This window comes from Myxocyprinus asiaticus, chromosome 14 (genome assembly GCF_019703515.2).
Source record: "Myxocyprinus asiaticus isolate MX2 ecotype Aquarium Trade chromosome 14, UBuf_Myxa_2, whole genome shotgun sequence".
Taxonomy (NCBI): domain Eukaryota; kingdom Metazoa; phylum Chordata; class Actinopteri; order Cypriniformes; family Catostomidae; genus Myxocyprinus; species Myxocyprinus asiaticus.
Window position 1 is genome coordinate 31,761,947 of NC_059357.1, and position 23,742 is coordinate 31,785,688.

The 23,742-nt window shown below is 36.9% G+C and overlaps 1 protein-coding gene across 1 annotated transcript; it reads right to left on the minus strand.

Moving 5' to 3' along the window:
* Positions 1–8,309: 8,309 nt before the first annotated feature.
* Positions 8,310–11,622, minus strand: LOC127451662 (homeobox protein unc-4 homolog). Its single transcript, XM_051716513.1, has 3 exons — positions 11,309–11,622; positions 10,625–10,800; positions 8,310–9,366 (listed from the first exon to the last, which is right to left on the minus strand). Exons 1-3 carry the CDS (start codon positions 11,562–11,564, stop codon positions 8,353–8,355), a joined length of 1,446 nt encoding a protein of 481 aa, XP_051572473.1. The 5' UTR covers positions 11,565–11,622; the 3' UTR covers positions 8,310–8,352.
* Positions 11,623–23,742: the final 12,120 nt, after the last annotated feature.

The window sequence follows — 23,742 nt, forward strand, 5'->3', positions numbered from 1 at the left end:
TTAGAAAACTCCTGATGTTGCTATAACAATGCAAAAAGCACTTACCAATTTGCTTGTAGTGAAAATCAGTCCTCCTTTCCTGTTTAATAAATTAAGCAATCACACAGTCATGCAGAACATCTCGTGTTTTTAAACCCATTAGGATCTCTTTATCAACGGCAATACCAGCAGTGATGACAGTCGACTCGTCAGCAAGATCTCGCGCTCTTCGCTTTCAAATTACATATATCACTTAAAGCGTGATTACGTCACTCAAGGCCAGCTAGAAGGCCTCGACCGGGACATATCCTAAAGATCACACCCACCAAGAACAAATAAATCAATCTGATTGGCTGATGAAACTGACAATCTGACATTAGATGTGCATTCATTTGCACTGTTGAGGGATTCTGTGGAAATTCTGAAGGCCTGAGGGGGTGGAGCTCAGACTCATGCGCTGCTTTGGCTAAGGAGCATGGCTTCGGGCATGCGATTATTGAAACAGTATTGTCACACTTTGCTTGTAAGCATCAAGGAAAAAATTCTGACTGGATAAACTTTTCATTTTTCTCTGTTTGGTTGTAGATTAATTAAGAGTGGAAAGTGATCAAAAATACCTTGGCAAAAAGGTGATTGAGAATGAAAGGATGAAAAATATTTATTTATTTGACATGTTAGGGCAGCAGAGAAGGCTTTGCTGCCCTGAGAATTCGCCACTGCTAGAATATCCAAATCCACAAAAGGAGGTAGATCCTTTTCCTATTTGGCTTCTAAAGTATGGAATTGTTTCCCTAACACTGTTCAGGACGCAGACACACTCACTCAGTTTAAGTCTAGACTAAAGACTCATTTATTTAGCCAGGCATACACCTAATTTATCCATCAACTCACAATTAGGCTGCTTTGAATGGCATCTACACTAATATTATTCTATTTGTTTCCATGTCTCAACCTCGAGATTCATATCCCAAGGTTACCAGAGAAGGCCAGATACAGCGCCGTTCCTGCTTGGTGTCGGACTCCACTGCTACGTGTCACTGAGTGACGATGACAAACTGCAGCCGGTGCTAGCCAGACATCACTTCAGTCTTTTACGATGGACTTCAGAGGATGAACTGATGCCAATTACAAATGTAAGACAGCGGATACTTCATATGCCACTGCCTGAACCTTGGATTTAGGATGGACCCCACCGAACCTCACCGAAATGACCTGCAGGTTGAACTGCGATGCACCTCATTGATCTCTGCCTGCATCACCTTTGTCTATTGATGGACTGCTCTCTTGAAATGGAATACACAGACAATCATTTAATTGCCAACAAAAGCTTTCATCAGCCAACTAACAAAGGACAATGCATCTATGTGAACTTCTGCAGGTAATCCAGGATGGACTTCAAAGACATTAGTCATTAATCTTAAAGTTAATTTTAAAAAAATTAAACAGTGGACCTTAACATTTACTTAGTTTACAAATTTTAAACCATGACTTGCACTGCACACACATAACGAATATTGGCATTATATTCATGCTGTTTAGCCAGAGGGGAACTGGCCCCCACAGTGAGCCTGGATGATCCCAAGGTTATTTTTTTCCATTAACGAACATCTAATGGAGTTTTGTGTTCCTTGCCACAGTCGCCTTCAGCTTGCTCACAGAGGTTCTAAATACAATTATTATTTAATTATTTAAATGTATACACAATTTACAATCATATTTAATCAAACTACGCAATGATCACTCTAAGACTTTATAGATATTATAGTTTCATTTTTTTGTTAATGCATGATTTTCTGTAAAGCTGCTTTGAAACGATGTGTGTTGTGAAAAGCGCTATACAAATAAAAATGACTTGACTTGACTTGGTTGGTATCTATGGGAATAAAAGTCGTGTACCTTTTTGTGTGACCCAAGTCGTAAGATATCTTACCATTTTGCCATCTCATATGAATTATTCTCATGAGTTATCAAGAGACTATGTTTGATATCCCTGCTAAACAAAGCTTAATGTCTGTGACTGGTATTGTACCTGCAAAATGTAATGAAATTGTATATATTCAAATATATTCAGTCTTGTTATTAGACAATGGCTGAATGCATCAGGAATGGAAATGTATGGAACAAATAATGATCATGACTTATTTAATAACCTCTGTGGGCTTCTGTAAGTGTGGAAATAAAAAAGAAATATCAGTTCCTTTTGGTGCTGCTAGTGGCACAGAAATTATATTCTTCACCTTTAATTTCATTCAGCAAACCTTATAACAGCGCTTCATGTGTAAACTGGGCACGACACATGAAATGTTTTGAACCTTTTGTTTTCATTATGAAGAAACAGCTCCTCTTCAAGCCTCTCTAGAGTAGTTTGATAATGGATTGAGAAATAGCTTTGACACAATATTTTTCAAAGTTCACCTGAAAGGAATCGTTTGCTTTTTTCAAGGAGGTTCTCTTTATTATGCTGTTTATTCCAAGTCAGGCTGAACGGGTGTTTTATGAATCAGACTAACTGTGTCCTCTCCGTATGAAATGGAGAAGGTTAATGTGGTTTAAGATATAAAATAATTACTAATTATCCCAGGGTTAACTACACCCTTTGGCAATTTCTTTCATGTCCCGCTATGTTGGGCTTGACCCAATCAATGACAAAAGTTACCTTATAAATCCCCATAAAAAGTTTGACCTTCCATAGCAGAGTTAAGGTGAGGGATTTTAATATGGGAATGTGAAACAAACTGTATTTGAATTCAGAAGAGCTGTGAGTGATTTAGGGAGAAGAAAAAATACCCCACTATAATGAAACGCATAGTTAATGCTCAATTCAAAATGACTGCATGTGGCATGAGCCTCCAGGAACAGAAATCTTTATTCTGAAATTCAGCACCAGTTGCAGATTTTTACAACGGCCCTTCAAACTGCCATTTCACTATTATATTAAATCATTTTGACGTTAACAAGTTCTTTACTAAGAACATCAATGCTTTTACACCTTCTACTGAGCTGTGATGGGTTACAATGGCGTCTCCAAGTCCATTTTAATGCTGCTCTCTTACCCTGTATATTTTTTAACAAATGCCTGGATCAAAAAGCCAGTAGTTTGGTAGTTGGTAAATGGTCAGAGGGGAGTATATTTATCTTTCACATAACTAGAGTTATTTGTGACCCGTAAAGGGCCAACACTTACAAATAGATTTGGACAGTGCTGCCTTAACATCTGGAAATACTATTTAACTCATCCCATCTCAGGAAGTTTTCACACTTCACACTTCATTAACCTCTAGGGTCTGGAGTCCCTGGGAAGACTGGGGCGTAAAACGCCTGTTTACACAGCACCTTCTAAATCATCACCGAGAGCTTGAGCCATCACTGTGGCACATCAGCACAGGTGAGGAACATTCAGGTGCCAGGCTCTGGAGGATCCTTCCCACCCATCTCCATTTTCACTTATAATTGATAATGAATTAGCTTTCAAGTGAGAATGAACTGCTAGTGTCAGTTCACAGTGAAGCATATCCTGCCTAGATTTGATTTGTATCCTGTAACTGCCAGGTTCTGCATTTTATTTTCTGATTCATATTGCTGTGACACCTCACATTGTGCCAAATGTTAACCAAGTATTATGGGGTTTGCCATATTCACAGAAATGCACTATTATTTTTATTATATTTGTTTTTGCCATAAATATAAAAATTGTGCTAACCAATATACAAAATGCTGTCATTAGCCTCATTGGATTTTAAGGTTGGCCTTCTGCAACTTAGATGCTGAATAAGACATTTTAGATTTTGAATGAATGAAGATTATTTTGGGTCACTGTTACAACATCATGCAGTATTGGTTGATGAAGGGATAAACCTGTTTAACTGTGCAAAATGTGTATCAGCAATGGACTTGATAAGGTAATACTAATTGCTATTTTTAGTTGTTGTGACATTCAGTCTGCATTTTGAAAAGAGAACATGTTTTTGCCAATATCAATTTTGCTTTAAAGCTAAGCTTTTGAGGAGGTCCACTAACATTAAATGATTTACAATGTTTTAAATTATCGTTACATCTACATCAAAATGAGACATATTGAATTACTTTTCATTCATTTTGTTATGTTTTTGTCATCGTGCATTTACATATTTTCATTATTAATACATATTGTTAAACAAATAATAAACCTCAGGGTCATTAAGATCCAGAAAGATGCACCAGATCCATATATTCATTAAACTGTTGTTGAGATTATTGTCATGGACCTACAAATTCTCCTTTGGACAGAATTCAGTAGTTTATCAGGTGAAATATAGGTAATGAAACACATCTCACAAGGTGATAATTAGAAAAGAAAAGCAAAGCTGCAGTCACAGGCTGTTAGATTTTTAATAACTACAATGACCTGGAGAGTTAGTGTTAACATTGGGTCATGTTTATCATAGTGACTTACATTGGGTCAAGAATATATATGGAGGATAAAAAGCCATTTCAAATGCTAACCTACTGTATAATATTGGTATGAAAAAAGGTCCCAAATTTTGCTTGTTTGTTTTGTATGTAAGCTCTATGCATTGAGCCGCATATAGATGTCTTGTTAGTTTTCCCCATTGTACACCTCTTAAAAAGTAATGTCTTCTTACATTACTGAGGTGTGAATTTTGAAATAAAGGTACCTATTTTTTTTATTTATTTTTTTATTTTTATCAAATAAAAATGTCCAATTCTAAATAGTAAATGGCATTATGTGTTACTTATGTTGCTCTATTAATTGCCTTCAAATGGATCTACTTACTTAATTCAATGAAACGTCCAAATTAGTTGTCTCTTGGTAATTCAGACAATAATGTTATGTCTGTTTAAAATCTAGCTAGCATTTTTTTCTTGTTAAAAAAAATCGATAATCCATCATATTATAAGGGGTAGCTGAATCAAAGTTCAATCTTATTTCAATAAGGAGTGGTGAAGTGATGGAGGGACAGCGGGCTCAACCATTGGTAGCCAAAGAAAAGCAGTACCACTTAGATCTTTCTCACAATCACTTGAAACGGTACTTGACATTTGCCTCCTTTACTGCAGCTACTCTGCCACGTATTTTAGGATTACTTTAGAGTCTATGCCCATTAATTCACCCACGGACTTCAACACTCTTATCTCTGCGATGCAAACGCGGGTTAGGGGAATAACTGACATCCCTAAATTGATTAAACCAAGTAAGGTAGAGGCGCGTGTTATTTGTCGTGTTAAAAAAATCTGATGTTTTATATGTTTGGGCTTCAATTCGTGGCTGTAATGAATAAAGGAAGGCCTGCTTTATAAGTATCATTCATTTAGATATCAATCTGTCTATGTGGACGGTCAAATTCGCTCGTCTTTCTATAGATTCTGCCATAATAGATATTGCGCTCTATGACAAAGGTTCCGATTCCCAATCGATTTAACACCTTACGATGGAGTTTTTCTAATTCACACTATTTTCGAGCTATTATACCGATTGCCGACCCCTGTAGAAATTACTTCCGTGGTCAAAAAAAAAATTTTTTTTTTAGGTCTTTTCAGTGAGGTAAAACTAAATCTATATCGTTATGCATAAATGCGAATATAACATTACATTGTTAAAACCAATTAATTACCGATTAATTAAGTCACTAAATCCGTTTTTCCCAATCAGAATGTCTCTTTGCCTTTCTCGTTGGGCCAAGATGTGATAAATTGTTTATGAAAACCATAATTAACAGTACAAAGAGTGGACTTTTACCATTTGTGAGGAGATTTAATTCTATGAAGGAGAGTCTAATTATAATGGAGAGTACGGCTCCCTGATTTATCTAGCCATGTTAAATCTGTGTGCAGCTTAATAGGGAAGCAGAATATAATCACAATTCGGTTGGCCCGTTGGCCTTGCACCTGTCCTCGAGGTATATGGGCTCGCTCTCTGAGTTTGGCAAAAATTTAAAACGACAAAAGAAAATAATCTAGAAAGCACTCAGGGAGGGGTTAAGACTGGGTGTTGCAAATGAGGCTCTTGAAATCACCTTCATAATTAATTGCGCGAATTTGATTCTATTAAATAAAAATAGCACGTACTGAGGAACTCAATTAGCATTCATTAAGCTTGATATCCTAATTTGGAAAATGTGTTGAAAACAAGCGTTTTCCGAGTCGCTTTAGCCCTGATGTTGTTGAATACCAGCTTTCTGCCTTTGGGCTGCTTTTTTCTCCTTGGAGAGTTGAAAATGAGAAATGGAGATGGAATATCAGGAGGTGCTAAATTAGCTGCCTGATCTGCACTTATTGCTGCACACAAACCCCCATTGCTTTGCTGTTCTCTCTCTTTACATTCCAGGCATGGAGCGGCGTCGAGATAGCAGATTTATCAAATGGGAAAATGAATGCATGATGATCAGTTAAATTGAAAATCAGCGCCTGCATGACAGCCCGACCTGACACCTCCGTAATTAGAAAGAAAAATGATGGCGTCCGATGCATAATAGAGCAAAAACAATTTACACTCTCCCATAATGATCCAGCGTTCAAATTGAAAATTTCTCCGGGTAGAAATTGAATTCATAAAGTATGATTCATGGAGGACACATCTCCTGGAGGCTGCCTGGGCTATATCGATTGATAGTTTGTCTTGAATCATGCAGCGTGCTGCTTTCAGGCAAAAGCTTAACTACTTAAGCAAATCGCTAATTTCACCTTAAGGCCACCAGTGTGCAGCCAGCGATACTCCTATTCAGACTGCAAATGAATTAAACATGAAAGCGTCCCACTAAATTGAAGGACACCTCCAGACAACTATGATTTTCCAAACATTTGCTTTTTATATGTATACAAAAGCAATCCATTGACTGAAATAAAGATATAGTGGGACAATGGCTTGAAAGACCCAATCTTTCAATCTGTATTAGAATTAAATACTCCGGCCACCTTCACTGTGTGTACATTGACAATATGATATGATTGGTTGTCTATTTATGAGTGTACACCTTTATGTTCTCCCCCTGTGGTTTTATCTTGCCCATGTTTGAGTAGTCTGGTTGCCCTGAACGCCATATGCGAAGTCTTCAGTCTGTCTCTGGTGAAAATTATGTAAATATTATGAAAGAGACACTGGCTCAGAAATTCATTTGCGCCCGGCCTCGCTGATTATTTCCCATTTATTTGCAAATCAAGACCCGGTAGAAGTGAGAGGACTATAGGATATTTAAAAAGACAATAAACGCACCTGTATGACCAAATTAAACACCATGGGAAAGAAAATGGTAATTCATTGTTGATGTTTACCATTTGTATTTATCATTAAAAATGATCATTGTTAGCCTATTAATAATGATTCTATCGCCTCTTTTTCTCACTTCGGCTTTAGATCTGCTCAACGCTGCTAATGTTGTCAAGGCGCAGATGTCTAGGAGCCCCCACGGGGTCCCATGGGACCGCCAACCCTAGAACAAATGTGTTCTGCTATTGTAAATAGGCACGTTTGCTTCACCCGCCCTATTACAGCCGACGCATGATCAATAGGCTGATAACACAGGAACATCAATATAAGCGACAGAACAATGAGGGATATCATCGAACATCTATCTTAATATAGCCAGCTACAAGGGCCCTGACAAAGTGAAAAGCTCATGAAAATTCCGCCCCACGAATTCCCATCTCCTATCCAATATGCACAAACACACTCCCAGCTGCCTGGGCTATTATTTTCGTATTTCAATTTGACACCCCAGCCTTTCATGCTAATTCTATTATTCTTGGAAGTTTATGTGATTTTATATCACTAGAAATCGGTAATGTATTATAACCCTTTGGGCTAAAATAAACTGAATCTCTGCAGTAGCCACCGGGAAAATAATTACTTTCATATCAAAACTCTGCAGGAGTCGAACGGGTCTTTTCGCCTCCGGCTTGTAACCTCATTTCAGTGTAGCTTATAGATGAATAAATTTGTTAAAGCAATACACAAAATACAACACAGGGTTTTAAGAGAAGGAGCAAGCTCTTTTTAGGGCCATGCACGCTTATGTTTGTTGTATACAATCGATTTATTTATGAAAAACTTACATATATAAATATCTTAATACTTTGTACAACGTTTGAGGTTTTGTCTTGCTTTTTTTTTTTTTTTTTTTAAACAGTTTGTTATACAGGGAGCTGCAGCTATTTGCTCAATAAACATTTGATAGCCCACCACACACATACACAAATTATTCACACAGGTATTTCCCCTAACCGGAATATAAATATGTCAATGAAAACGATACGTTTCGTTTCGAGATGTCACGTTTTTTCCTCTTCTGTTTATCTTTTTTTTTTTTTTTGGAGGGGGGGGGGGGGGGGGGCGGGGTAGTCGTGCAATATAGACACGCTCCTCGGTTTCGACTTAATTTATTCCATATTGACATCAACTGAGTCTTTGTCGGTGTCCTTGTTGGTTGTCGGTGATTCTGAATTTTGTGGTGGATAGTCAGGTAACGATTGCTCCTTCTTCTCCCACTGTGGAGACTTTGGATCTGCAAGGTTTAACTCTATGTCTTGTGGGCATTTTTCATTACAGCTGCCCGCGGAGTGGCCATTAAAGGTAGTCTGTAGTGGACTGCTCTGTGGTGAACACGTTATGTTGCCCGACTGACTGACCTGGCCTTTGACTGCTGGCGCGCTGGTGCTGTTGTTTACATTGTTGTTCTCCTTGGTGTCCCTGTGCCCTGGGTTTCCAGCAAATATATTGTCAGTAGCTGGGCCTTTCTGGCCATTTTCGGTATCAGGACCTGGTGTTGTTTTCAAAGCAGTCTGAGGAACAATAAAACCTAGCGGTTGTGTAATAGGGTAAAGTAAAAAATGTCCTTTGCCTATCAAAGGCCGTGGAGCGGGTACTGGGAAGTCCATGGGCGGTTTGCGCCTGGGCCTGGAGTCCGACAGAAGACTTTCCACACTGAAAGGATTGAGTTTTTGAAGGGTGGAAGACCTACTGTTGGAGCACAGGTTTGACTGCTGACCGCTGTCGGACGAGTCCAGCTCGGATCCACTCGCGTCTTGGTCTGTGTTTCTTTGGTTCTGGAGTTTCTGTGGTGTTTGGTCACAGCTTGGATGCGTTTGGTTTTGGCCAATGTCGAAATGGACACTTTGTTCATTGTCCGTAACTTGTGACAAGCCACTGTCACTGTCAGATCCTGGGGTGTGAAATAAGTCCCCCGCAATCAGTTTATTCTGGGACTTTAAAAGCCGTCTTTCTTGTTTCCTTTTCTTTTTCTCCATCCTCTCCAGTTCTCTGCGGGCAATTTCCTCTGGGTCCATGGGCTCGCCACTGCAGGTCGTCGGATGAGAGTTGTGTGCAGGTCGCCCGGGCCCCTTTTTCGTGTTCTCCTTTTTTCTCCATTTTGCTCTGCGGTTTTGAAACCATACCTAAACAGTGGGGGGAAAAAATACATAATTTACTTTTATAGCTTTTCATTATTATATTTCATTTTGTAATAATGGCATATCTACTTAAAAAATTTATATTTTGGATTTATAATTTAAATTATATATTAAATATGGATTATATTTAGTATTTTAAATGTAAACTTTATAAGCTAGCTATATGTATAGGCCTGTTTTATTTTTAATTTATGAACAGCATATTGTTAATATAGAACACACACACACACACAGAGAGAGAGAGAGAGAGAGAGAGAGAGAGAGAGTGAGAGAGAGAGAGAGATGTAGGCTGTAATATATTTGCCAAACTGGCCAAAAGGTCTTTGAAATGTAAATAATAACAACAAAAACAACAACAACAATAATAATAAAATCTCACATACTCACATAATATCACATATATTTTGTATTGCTAATAAAACCAGAGTTATGGTCGTAAAATAAAAATAGAATGTAATTATCTAAACAGTAGAATTTTAGACAATTTTAGAATATTATTATGGTTAAAATGCATCATCATGAGTGTCTATCCAAAAGTAGGCCGCATCCTAAAACATAGCCTAGATGAATTACATGACGCGCCATTCATTTTTAGGCAAGTTTGGATCTGTAGGCCAAATATTTGACTGGAATTGCAGACCACAATAATGACTGAACACACGCCCAACAAAGACGGAGGTTATTTTTCACAACGAAAGCTGCACTTTCAGAGAACAAAATTCATAAAATCACATATAGGTTATCAATTAAGTGAAATTATTAACCAATATTGTACAAAGGATATGTACAATCATTACTGTATCTTTTCTCCTCCATGTTAAAATACATTTTACAAAACCAGAGCTGTAAAAGAGAAAATGAACATTTTGATTCGAGTATTTGTTTTGTGCATGCTAATCTCCAGATATTTTCCATCGTTATGCGAACAGAAGGAGCCACAGACAGCAGATAAAACTAAAACACGGCGATTTCACTTGTCACTCTGTTTCACTTGTTGAATATATATATATATATCATTTACACCTTAAATAAAGGTTTCTAAACCTTGCCTTATTAGCATGTCCTGTTTTGTATAAAAAGGCCTACTAGGCTATATTTAATTGGGAAGAAGAAGAAAAAAAGAAAAACTAGAACTAACCGGATTATACATAAAATCGTATTGTGTTGACACCATATTTATATTTGATGCATTGTTTTAATAAATAACACCCCAACACTAGAAATACAAATTCAGTGTATTTACCTGCACCCTCGATTCTATCAAATCCAATCTCAGAGCAAGTGCTTCCCTCATGAACACATCTGGATAGTGACTTTCATTAAAAGCCTTCTCTAATTCTTCCAGCTGCCAGCCAGTGAAATTGGTACGAGTTCGTCTTCTTTTACAACCCGGGCTATCCTTTTCTGGATCCCCCGAATCTAAATGAGAAACAATAAATTAAATTGATGCCCATCAAAACAATGGGCCCACTGATATTCTTCGTGTTTATGTTCCTGAGTGATCCTTTATTAAAACAGCCAGCTGTATTATGTGTGAGAGTGGGATGGGGAAATGAAAGCAATCAAGTTGTTTTTTTCTTTTTCTTTAGTGTTGTAAAAATAAAAACAAGAAACAGAAGATGACGAAGAAGAAGAGGAGAAAGTGCATGCTGTCTGCAAGTTTCCAGCGTTAAAGAAACGGGGTAAATGCCTCTCTTTGTTAGAAAAGTCAGTTCTTGCAACGACCGCTTTAATTCGTGAAAATAAGCTTATATGAACACATGAGAGAATCGATTCTTTTGTTTCCCCAGGCTCAAATGTATTCTTCAAAGCTTTATGGGGTAAAAAAATAAATAATAATAATATTAATTTCCATAAAATGATTATCTTCCTTCCATTAAAGATTCCAAAGCCCGTTTTTGGCATGTAGGCTACTCTGTTTTCTTACCTGTCAGTTTGTACTGTTGGTTATCTCCATTCATGCCGCAGCCAGACGACAAGAGGTGGTTGGAATTAACCACAGAAGCGGTGCAGGAGCCGTTTAGTAATCCGTCTATCGAGAAAGGAACCGCGGTCGCAGATTGAAGTTGATGACCGGCTAATTCGTACACATGATGATGGCTTAGATGGTACGGAAAGCTCACCATCCCACCGAGAGATCCTCCGAACTGGGCATGAGGGGGATCCAGTATCCTGTCCATCATCTCCCAGGCAAAAGGAAACGACGTCTGGTGGTTGGTGATGTGAATTTCAAAAACATGCAGCGAGAGTGGCTAGCGAGGAGGGGACATGATGTGGAGAGTAGGATGAGCTGTTCTTTATCAACACGAAGCGCCCGATAATTAGCTTAGGCTCTGGGAATTTGAGACCAATGAGAAGCGTTAATCGGCGCTGACGTCAGAGACGTAGTCTGAAAACGCTTTTCATATCGATTGCTAATTAAACCTGACATCCACCTCAATAAACAATATCAGAGCTGTCACAACAAGACAGGAGGGCTTTGATAAGAACTACATCACGACTACACAGGGGGCCTTGGAGGGAGAGCGATCAGATTTGATACCCAGTTAATCGCTAAATAGACACTGAAATCTCACATCGGACTGCAACCGCACACACACAGAGCGGCGACGGATTCATCACCGTATGAGACAATGTCCCTCTACTCATATCAAATCTTTCTCATTCACAGAACTCACACACACACACAAAAGAAAAACGGAGAAAACAAACACACACATACACCGACTAATGTTGCCACGAGAGCAGGTAAAATTCCATTGATCACTGTTGACAAATTGACTGACCCGAATATTTGTTTATGTTTTGATAGACTACTCACTCCGAGGATATTCGTCAAACAGAGCTGTCAATTATAATTCAAAACTACATGTAGTCTGATGCTGAAAGCGTCATGTGTTTAAGTGTGTAAAAGAGGGGATCTTAACCAACTAATTTGATTCTGCTTGAGGAATAAATGAAATTTTAATTACATGAATAGCTAATTAAAAATCACTCGACATTTAACAGAAAATTAGACATATTTCCCCAGCCATAGCATTCTGGTGTAATGTCATTTACACTGATGTACAAATAGAGCTCGGTTTATGGTCACTGTATAGCCTATATAATATAATATATCCTTTTGCATGGCTTTGCACCTCTGAAACAATATTCGTTTATGAATAAATATCAATTAATTGTTTTATTGAATACATGTATTTTATAAGTATATTATTAATAGTCTACCATTAAGGTATATATATATATATATATATATATATATATATATATATATATATATATATATATATATATATATAATTGTTCCACAATTTAACATTTTAAATTACGTCTACAACAAACCACTTCGAGTCAGTGAGTGTTGTAGTGACTGTAATTGTAGTGGTTGCCCTTTTTTGGCTGCACCTCGTGCAACATTATCAGGCATAAATTCTTACATTAAACAGAGTGTACTTTTCTGAATTACATGTTAAAATTTTGGCAAAACCAACTGTGTTTGTGAATACAGGATCAATCCCACCCCTTTAACAGGACGTCCTGTCTCCTCTCATTACAGAGAATTAATTCGACTTTATTTGGCCAATGTCTGGGGTTGTCATAATGTTAATCCGAGCTGAAATTTCGCTCCCCACTCACTCCCTGACCCTTGGCACCCGGATTGGCGTGTTGTAATAACCCGAATCTTTCAACAGAGGCCCTGATAATTGTTACCTTATTAGCATGCAAATTGTTTTATTAATATTATTATGAGGAAGTATATAATCCGTTCGTCTCTTGACCTCGAGCCCAAACAGCACCCCTCTGCATTTCAATGTTTAAATTTTAATGAACCTTTTAAAAATGTCTCACGATCTAGCTTTTTATCCCTCCATCTTACGGAAAGTGCTTATAGAAGTTGCAGGAATCTTTGAATGTCATTTCTTTTTGTGCCTTAAACTTGCTTTATCGTACTGTACACAAGTATGAATAATTCGGTTTATCCAGATCCCCTTTTTAACATCAATATTCTATAATTGCCGCTTTGACAGTTCAGGGCGCGGTCCCATCCTGGCGCGTTCTTAGCTCAATGAAAAGCAGCCCTTGACACGCGCTCCCGGGAGACATTGCATTTAAATCCGTTTTTCTACAACCAAGTGACATTGTCAGATCCAAGCTTTAATTAACCCGACAATAAGACGAACAAGACTTGCTTTCAGGGCCGACTGTCTTATTTGCCATTTATTGGGGTTTCATTCACATATTCAGCACTACTTCAGTGGGCCACATTTCTAAATAATAGTTTGTCTGTCGATGAATGTAACGTTGTAGCTACTCCATATAATGTCTGGACATAAAATGCCAGTTCTGTTTATTGAACGTGATCACTTTTCCCCAACGAATGTACTATGTGTGTTTCTCTTTATTTAACAGTTTTATGTCATTTTAGGGCCAATGACATCTGTTTTGTGTTCTGGATAATATCTCACCATGTGCTACTTGACTTGCGAAAAGTGGCTATTATGATTTTTTAATTTTATTTATTTATTTATTTATTACACAGGCTTCAACCAGTCCGCCTTATCCAAAGTTCACAACTTTATTAAATCAGCTCCCAGGGGAGAGGATAGAGTCAGGGTTGGACCTCATCCACAGACAAACACACGCAGGCACACATGCACCAGTAGGCTTTCCATGCACCAATTACACCACCTTTCCCGAATTCATGAAAACCTATTCCAGGGAGTTCTCCTATACATGCCTGAAACCATTATATAACTGGAGCATATCTTAAAATCCCAATAACCGTACCCAAGTTGTCTTATAATTAGCAGGTGAAATGTCAGTTTCAGGAAATTATCTGAACTCGAAAAGGATGGAGTTTCGGGGTGTACCTGAGCAGAACCAACCCAAAGCTCCCCTTCAAACCATGCCTCTGGCGGCAAATGAGCATGTGCAATCAAGTAGACGTCACTGACCCCATTAACAGCAGGTGTTCAGATGTAACGCCTAACCAAACAAACTAATCAAAGCGCTCATCCAACACCGACGCCCACATCACTAACATTACATAAAATCAAATACATTTTTAATTAGGCTAGCAAATTAATACGCAACAGCTGAGGAGTTTAATTACTCAATTAACTTCACGCGCGTTAATTTTTAACTATCTAAATTAAGTTGCACATTATTCGATTTGATGATAATTATAGAATTAAATCTAAATTAATTGTTGTGAATGATTTGATACGACGAGATGCAGTTCCAATTAAAGAAAAGCACGTGACGTTACTGTTTAAACCAAATCCTTTGATTCGATTTTTGCAGGCAGGAAACTGTTTCCACATTTTTTTTTCTCTGATCCTGCAAAAAAAAAAAAAAAAAAAAAAAAAAAAAAAAAATCCCCTTCTTCTTAATCCCTACAATTAAAAGTTTCCTCCATCTAATTATCTGTAATTGTGCTGCTGTCAAAGTAGAATGGAGAAGTGAAAGCGATTGATTTGGACTTTTAATTCACTTCATTTCTGATAGAAGGGAAAGTAATTCCCTTCAAATTACCTCATTCAATCCTGACACCCTAATACCCTTCAAAATCTTTTTACTCGCCGCATTTATATATTAAAAAGGAATCTAAAATGAGTGCGGCCTCCTAATAATAATAACCAAACTTCCATTAGAATAATAATTTCATTTCAATTAAAACTGACTTATCACCTTTGCTAAAACGTGCTTAATATGCCGAAAATTATCAATGCTTGAAGGAGCCCAAACTGGGGAGTCTAATTGTAATCAGCGAATCAGAGGTGCTTGTCGCTCCCGTGCCATCGCAGCGAGGCAGTTCGGAAATAGAACTAATTTACTCAACTCCCCCGGGAAATCCGCTCAACAGATTAACATTTTCAAAATTTAGTAATGATATAATTTGAGAAATGGTGACGCCAATTTGTGAGAAGCTTTTGTGCAGAATAATTTGCATTTTTTCACCGCCTGCATTTTTCCCGTTAATTACCGCTCCGCAGATGAAGGGTGTGCAGTTTGACTCATTGCTTATTATTCAACTTCAGTCTGGTAATGTAACACAACGGGCAAAGAAAATAACCAAATCTCCCTTCTAACCCCATTTAATTCCTGGAGTGTCTCAGATCTTCGGAAATGCAAAGAGACAACTGACTCCCTTAAGAACCGAAAGTGGCAAAGTATGTGTGTGGGCATGAGCTGGTGTGTGTTCATTTCCTTTTCTTTTCTTTTTTTTTAACTAACATTCATAGGTGTTCACACAGCTTTGGTATGGACTGTCACGTGACTATATCCTCCAAAGAGGTGGACATGGTTGGCAATGACTTGGGCCTAGAGGATGTCCCAATCTAGATATCACCAAGCCCGCAGGGGTCCCTCTCTTGAAAAAAAAAAAAACACAACCTCGTTAAAGTGTCCCATACCTAATCTAACCTTTCCTTCTCACCTTTCCAGCATGGGCCAGAAATGGTTAAACGTTTCTTTTGTTAAGATTGGGCTGTCCGTTAATCTCCTGCCTGGTCGGTAGCTCACGTTGTAGAGATCTGAGACAGGGAAAGCTTTAACTATTATCCGCAGCCTGGCCATCTGCTGCTGTAGAAAATTCAAAGCCCAGGAGATCTGCATATATCCACATCGTAAACGAGGAAAGATGTTTTAATTAAGAGAAATCAGGTTAGCTTAGCGCTAATTAACAAGCCATCTTCTTAATGAATTGTGTGTGCCGTTCTCTTTCTATGAAGCGAATAGGACATATTTCATTTCCAAAAACCGGTCCCCACTGTACCATCCATGAAAGTTGCATTACGCTCACCCGTTTATTAGGACTCCTAAATTTAGACTAGTTTTATCAACGTCATTTTCTGCAGTTTGTGAATACGTAGTAAGTCACTTATAAGTGTGCGCTGTCGAGCTTAATTGATAAAAGTTCCATTGCTCATTAATGAGGTGTTGTCTTTTTAATTACCACTCTAAAAGCTAATTTAGTCTGAAATCGAATACATGAGCGCCATCACGCGGTGGTCTGTTTACAATTTAGTATTCATACGACTCTTGCAGTAAAAGCCAAACAACTGCTATTCTGCTGCTTTGTGTTTTAATTTAGTTCTCTAAAGGCTATAACATGTATGACATAGACGCTGGTCTATTGCGCCCGTAGGCCTATTAAATTCAAGTTTATTTCGTTTTTTTTTTCACGCCACAATGATCTTCTATGTAGAACCAACTTTCACCTCCTAAATGGTCCTGACATTGCGTTTCCTCCCTACGTCACCCCATCTGTTCGCTATTCTCTTTATTGGAGTTTTATTTTAGCTCATTGTCTTTGACACGTTTATTGACGCCTCTTATACATTCACCCACCCTCCAGCTTTACTCTGGCCCTGAGCCGCCTCCTCTTCTGGCCCATTAACCCATTGAGGAAATCTGCTTGTACAAAAGCCTGAAAGGTGATCCTCGGCGTTAACAAGTCGGCTGTCACTTTGGTCAAAGTAGCTGACTTGAAGCAAGTGTGCAGTCTCCACGACAGCCATGTGAACAGGAATATTTTAAAAAGCATCACTCAGTAAGTTAAACCTCAAATTAAACCATTATTAACCTTATGAGCCCCAGTAATAAAGTTATATATATATATATATATATATAATTGCTGCATGGGTCTCAGAAGGATATGTATCTTGCTATATATTAATAAGTTTGTTGCAATTATATAAAGACTATTATTGATAACTTATTGACATAAAACAATCGTTCTTTTTAGAAAGTGCTGAAATACGGTGCAGTACTATTCAATGGTAATATTTACACACCCAAACCTGCTTTGCAATTCTTAATAAGAATTACAGATATGTCCAATCACAAAAGCTTAACAAGGCTTCAGATGCAATGGTTTATTATGCGCAATTATCATTCAGACAGCCTATCGAAATTCAATCATGCATAAAGGGATTATTAACCAAGAATAATACTGTCTCATAATAGAAATTCGTTGGATTGCTTTCCTTCAATTTGTCACAGCAGTAATTACCATCCAATTTAGAATCTTATATTTCTGGATGCGCTCAACTGAATGTAAGGACAAAACAAAGAAAACTGAGTATTAGTTTATAGTTGGTCACCCCTGGGTCACTGAATGTTCTTCAGAGCAAACAAATGTAAGACAAGGAAGTTTGATCATATATATATGTGTGTGTGTATTAAATAACTTCTGTTTGGTGTTAGAAAGATCAAAACAAAACCAAATGAATTTCTCCTAAATATTTTTTGTTTAAATCCTATATGAAATCATGATAATGTATGGCATAAAGACTCTTAAGTATATGCAGTTGCTCACTACCTCTAATTTACATCTTCCAGATAACAGAGACCACACACAGTACATGAATTTCATATAATGTTTGCGTTATGTCCCTCTGAAACATCTAGAATCTCACACCTGTGAGCCTATGAGGATTTTCAGTGGTGAGTGCTTAGAAAAGTGAAGTCACATTTCAGCAGGAAACCCCCACAGTTTAGGAGGTGTGATTGTTTATATGAGGCATGGTATGTCAAACACACCCATAAAAAGTTAAATGCTTTGCAAGTACTGGACACCTGGGAAATTTGTGACACCACTGACAGGGCGAGTGAGAAATGGTGATGAGCGGCCCCTAAACAAAAGCGTTTATGACACTATTTGACAGACACTGTCACAGCGCAGAGAAATGGAGGGTGAACTGGGGAGACATTTTAGCAGAGAGCCACGGCACATTTGTAGGCATAAACATTCACTTCTGCAAAGAAGGGATAATATGAGGATATGAAATTATTACAATCATTTTACTATTCAAGCAGACAGATTTGCAGCAACGTAAAGGAATCCCGACGATGAAGCAGGTGTTCTCTAAGAGGTGCCATCTGGCAGCAAATTTAGCAGCTTATTAGCCAGGTGCTCTTGTACCAGGGAAGAATCTGAGATGAGCTCAAAAGTGATCTTTTACACGGGCCTCCAGGAGCATGACTGTGAACTGTTGCATAATGAAAGGCAACGATTGAGTGGTCTTTGTTTTGAATAATTAGTATGTTGGTGTGCATACAAGACTGTTTGTGTTTATGTGTGTTATGTAAACCTATGCTGCAAACTTTGGAATTTCAGATCTTTAAATTGGATGATTGGTTGAGTGATCAATATACTAATTATGAACATGTATTCACAGTCTCAGAATTAATGTGGTCTCACAGCCTGAACGTTAGCTGTTAATCTTCCTGGCAATTTTTTTTTTTTTTTCATTTTATGCATAAAGGATGCTCTTGATAAATATAATGTTGTGTGACAGTATAAGACTAGGCTATTTCCACTCTTTCATATGAGACTAAGACAACAGACTACATAAGAGTGCATATAAAAGACATATATATATATGTATACAGTTATGCTCAAAAGTTTGCATACCCTGGCAGAAATTGTGAAATTTTGGCATTGATTTTGAAAATATGTCTGATCATGCAAAAAACAAAAAAAAAAACAAAAAAAAAACTGTCTTTTATTTAAGGATAGTGATCATATGAAGCCATTTATTATCACATAGTTGTTTGGTTCCTTTTTAAATCATAATGGTAACAGAAATCACCCAAATGGCCCTGATCAAAAGTTTACATACCCTTGAATGTTTGGCCTTATTACAGACACACAAAGTGACATACACAGGTTTAAATGTCAATTAAAGGTTAATTTCCCACACCTGTGGCTTTTTAATTGCAATTAGTGTGTGTATAAATAGTCAATGAGTTTGTTAGCTCTCACGTGGATGCACTTAGCAGGCTAGATACTGAGCCATGGGGAGCAGAAAAGAACTGTCAAAAGACCTGCGTAACAAGGTAATGGAACTTTATAAAGATGGAAAAGGATATAAAAAGATATCCAAATTCTTGATAATGCCAGTCAGTACTGTTCAATCACTTAAGTGGAAAATTCAGGGATCTCTTGATACCAAGCCAAGGTCAGGTAGACCAAGAAAGATTTCAGCCACAACTGCCAGAATAATTGTTCGGGATACAAAGAAAAACCCACAGGTAACCTCAGGAGAAATACAGACTGCTCTGGAAAAAGACAGTGTGGTTGTTTCAAGGAGCACAATATGACGATACTTGAACAAAAATGAGCTGCATGGTTGAGTTGCCAGAAAGAAGTCAATGCCACAAAAAAGTCTGGTTACAATATGCCCGACAACACCTTGACACACCTCACAGCTTCTGGCACACTGTAATTTGGAGTGACGAGACCAAAATAGAGCTTTATGGTCACAAACAGAAGTGCTATGTTTGGAGAGGGGTCAGCAAGTATTGTGCTCCTTGAAACAACCACACCGTCTCTTTCCAGAGCAGCCTGTATTTCTCCTGAGGTTACCTGTGGGTTTTTATCCCGAACAATTCTTCTGGCAGTTGTGACTGAAATCTTTCTTGGTCTACCTGACCTTGGCTTGGTATCAAGAGATCCCCGAATTTTCCACTTCTTAATAAGTGATTGAACAGTACTGACTGGCATTTTCAAGGCTTTGGATATCTTTTTATATCCTTTTCCATCTTTATAAAGTTCCATTACCTTGTTACGCAGGTCTTTTGACAGTTCTTTTCTGCTCCCCATGGCTCAGTATCTAGCCTGCTCAGTGCATCCACGTGAGAGCTAACAAAATCATTGACTATTTATACACAGACATTAATTGCAATTTAAAAAGCCACAGGTGTGGGAAATTAACCTTTAATTGCCATTTAAACCTGTGTGTCACCTTGTGTGTCTGTAACAAGGCCAAACATTCAAGGGTATGCAAACGTTTGATCAGGGCCATTTGGGTGATTTCTGTTATCATTATGATTTAAAAGGAGAAATGACTTCATATGATCAATATCCCTAAATAAAAGACAGTTTTTATTTTGCATGATCAGTCATATTTTCAAAATCAATGCCAAAATTTCACAATTTCTGCCAGGGTATGCAAACTTTTGAGCACAACTGTATATATATATAGAGTATAGAGTTAAAAACACATTCTGACATTATCTTGACTTTCTCTTTTTGTACACTGGCACATATGCCTCACATACCAAGCAAATGTGGTGATACTTTGGATTAATTCTCTCCTGGTTACAGAGTTGGGTGTAATGCAGTTACAAAGTAATTAGTTTCTGTATTCCAATTGCTTTTTTAATGAAATTGTAGTGTAACGCATTACATTATTGTAATCCAATTAAAATTACTAATGGCTTTTAAGTACATTACCAGGGTTACACAGGTTTCTAAAATAATATTATTTATGTAGAATACATTTAAAACATAAATTATGTTCATACAGTATGTACAGCCGTTTATGTTTCTGGGACAGCTGAATATCACTAATGAGTTATTATAAGGGAGAAACGTGTTAGCGTACGACTTGCGTGCAACGATGACCAAGGATGAAATTATTTTGAAATCTCTGAGCAGAACAATGTTTTAGAAAGTAACTTAAAGGAAAGTAATTAGTAATGTGATTACTTTTCAATGAAGTTATCAATAAAGTAATCCGATTACAGTTTCCAGTTTTTACCCAACACTGAAAATGTCAAATCTAAAGGATTGCATAACAGATTTTCAAATGTTTTACATCTAATAATTGTGCTGAAATGGACAGGTAGAGTATGTGATTGATTTTTGTAAAACATTTTATAGGCTTAGTTATCAATATACTATTTTATAGATAAAACACCTATATCAAATAAGGGCATTTGTGATCTCTGACCATGGACATGAAGGTAATTAATTTCAAAGAGTACAAATTATGTGATCCCTGCATTTCTATTATTATTTATTTATTTTTGCAATCAATTAAGCCTATTTATAGTTTGGTAAGCATTAAAGTTTACAATGTAATATGCTCTATTTTGAATACTACTCAAACAAAAAAAAAAGCTCACTCAAACAGAAAAACAAACAAACAACAGCAACACTACTGCCACCACGTGGTTACAATATGTAGGCCATGCACAAATAATTAAAGGAATTTGTCTTGTTTTTGGTTGTGTTGTCTGCCAGACTGCCAAAACTACATCATTATTGTTTTCCAATGATTTCTCTTATATACGTGGTTCTCAAGACTAAAGCATGTCATTTACAAGTCATGTCCTTAAGTCCTCTCTCTTCTTGATTTTTGTTGTCTTGTTTATTTTTTCTAATGGTCTTTTCCCTGTACTTTCATTTTATGCTGCAGGTAGTATTAGAACAAACAGACTATGGATCCATCAAAGTCGATTATAGGGGTTATAGTGATACAGTGTACATACTGGGACAATAGTTATAGGGAACAATTTATCAAATTAAGCAAATACCTTTGAGACAGGAAGATGCTTTTTTAAATAACAAATTAAGATAATGCTTATTCAAAATAACCACTTCAGAAAAGGGTGCACAACTTCCCGTTAATTTCAAACATCTCATGTATCTATAAACAAATTAATCTTCATTGTGATTGGATCAGTCAATATTAGCCCACTTTGAACATTTTTTCATAACAAATCTATTCGCTTCACTTAAGAAACACAACGTTTTATAGGGGCCTTTAGCACCTGCAACACGGGGACGTTTTACCCCAAATGCTATCCTCTCACTTATTGGACAGTTATTGAATTTTATATATATATATATATATATATATATATATATATATATATATATATATATATATATATATATATATATATCACCTTGAACAAAATTGAAACTGACAAATAAGTATTTGTCTCAAAACAAATGTGATAATTTCCAGGATATCCATTAGCTACAAAAATAAAATAAAATATATATACATATTAAATTGCCTCAAAATCAACCTTTTAGACATGACACGCAATGATCTCATGGAAGAGGAAACATATGTAGTTCATAGTGACAAACAGGTGTTTAGGAAAGTACTGAGGTAGTTTTTGATCATATTTAGTGTTTTGGGAGAAATAAAATAAAAAGGATGCTTTTGCCCCATTGCACCCTACAACGATGTTACAGAGTCATTTAACAACACTCTCATTTGTGACTTTCACCTTCCCAGCACTGGAGGCTTGACCAATCATCTGCATTACAGGATTATCCACCTACACAGCACTTAACTGTACCAGTCAGAAGTTTGGACACACCTAATCATTCTTTGTTATTGCTACCTCACACATTTAAGATTAATGGTACTGTCATCAACTATGAAATAACACATGTAAGTATGTGAAACCAATCAAAACGATCTAATATGTCAGCTTCTTCAAAGTAGCCACTCTTTGTCTAAATTAGCTCTTCACACTCCGGGCCTTCGCTCAAACTTCATGAGATATCTTTTTAAACAGTATTGAAGGAGTTCCCATGTATGCTGGCTACTTGTTTGCTGCTTTTCCTTCTTCCAGTCCAACTTATTCATTTAATAATAATTCATATGTTAAGTTTTGTAAAGAAATTAATTTGTAGGCACAAGTTCTGTGTCTACTAAAAATTCAAGAATAAGCTTTTAGAGCAAACGGTTTTAAAGTCATGAAAGTCATGAAAAAAGTGTGTTCAAACATTTGACAGTATATATATTTTACTTTTAAAACCTTTCCCTTAAGAAAACTGCGGAAGAAATACTACAGCTAAGCTTACACAATGAAATATATATATATATATATATTCGAGAATAATATCAAATGTGACCTCACGTTCAAAGCTTAAATTTTTGAGATCACCGTGACAGTGATTTTTACTGAGAAAAATGCTGAATCACGGCCTCTTGTGGAATTTTCTAGCAATCTCCAGCAATAACGTGATTACGTCAAACAGTGAGTCAAAGCGTGATAATAGCCATTTGAAGCCAGAAACCATAAGAAACACTTCAAACGACAATTCCGGAAGCACATTTTTGCCAGTTGTTTTTCATCTGTAAAAGTCCCTTGAAAACTTCATGTGAGGCAAGTTATTTTCTGGAGACAATCAAATAATCTTTGTATCTGTTTCTGCTTTTCTTTGTGTTTCAGCTTTTATTAGCTGATTAACTTTTTTTAAAGTCTCGCTATTCTGAAGAAGAAAAAAAAATCACATTATGGGATGAAATGGATAAATACGAATTGACCTACAGTTAAACACAAATAAATACAAAAATATGTACATAGATAGACAGACAATGCAAACAGATAGGTTTTCGTAAACATTTTCTAATGATCAGTCACTAAATGTGTTAAAATGTTAAAACTATTGCAGGGTCACCTATTTTTTGAGAAATATTATTATAGAGCTGTTCAGGTTGTAGTCCAAAAACCTGGAAGTGATATCTCAAATGTGAATTTTGAAGCCATATTGAATTACATACTTTAAATCATAATAAAATGTAAAAAAAATAAATT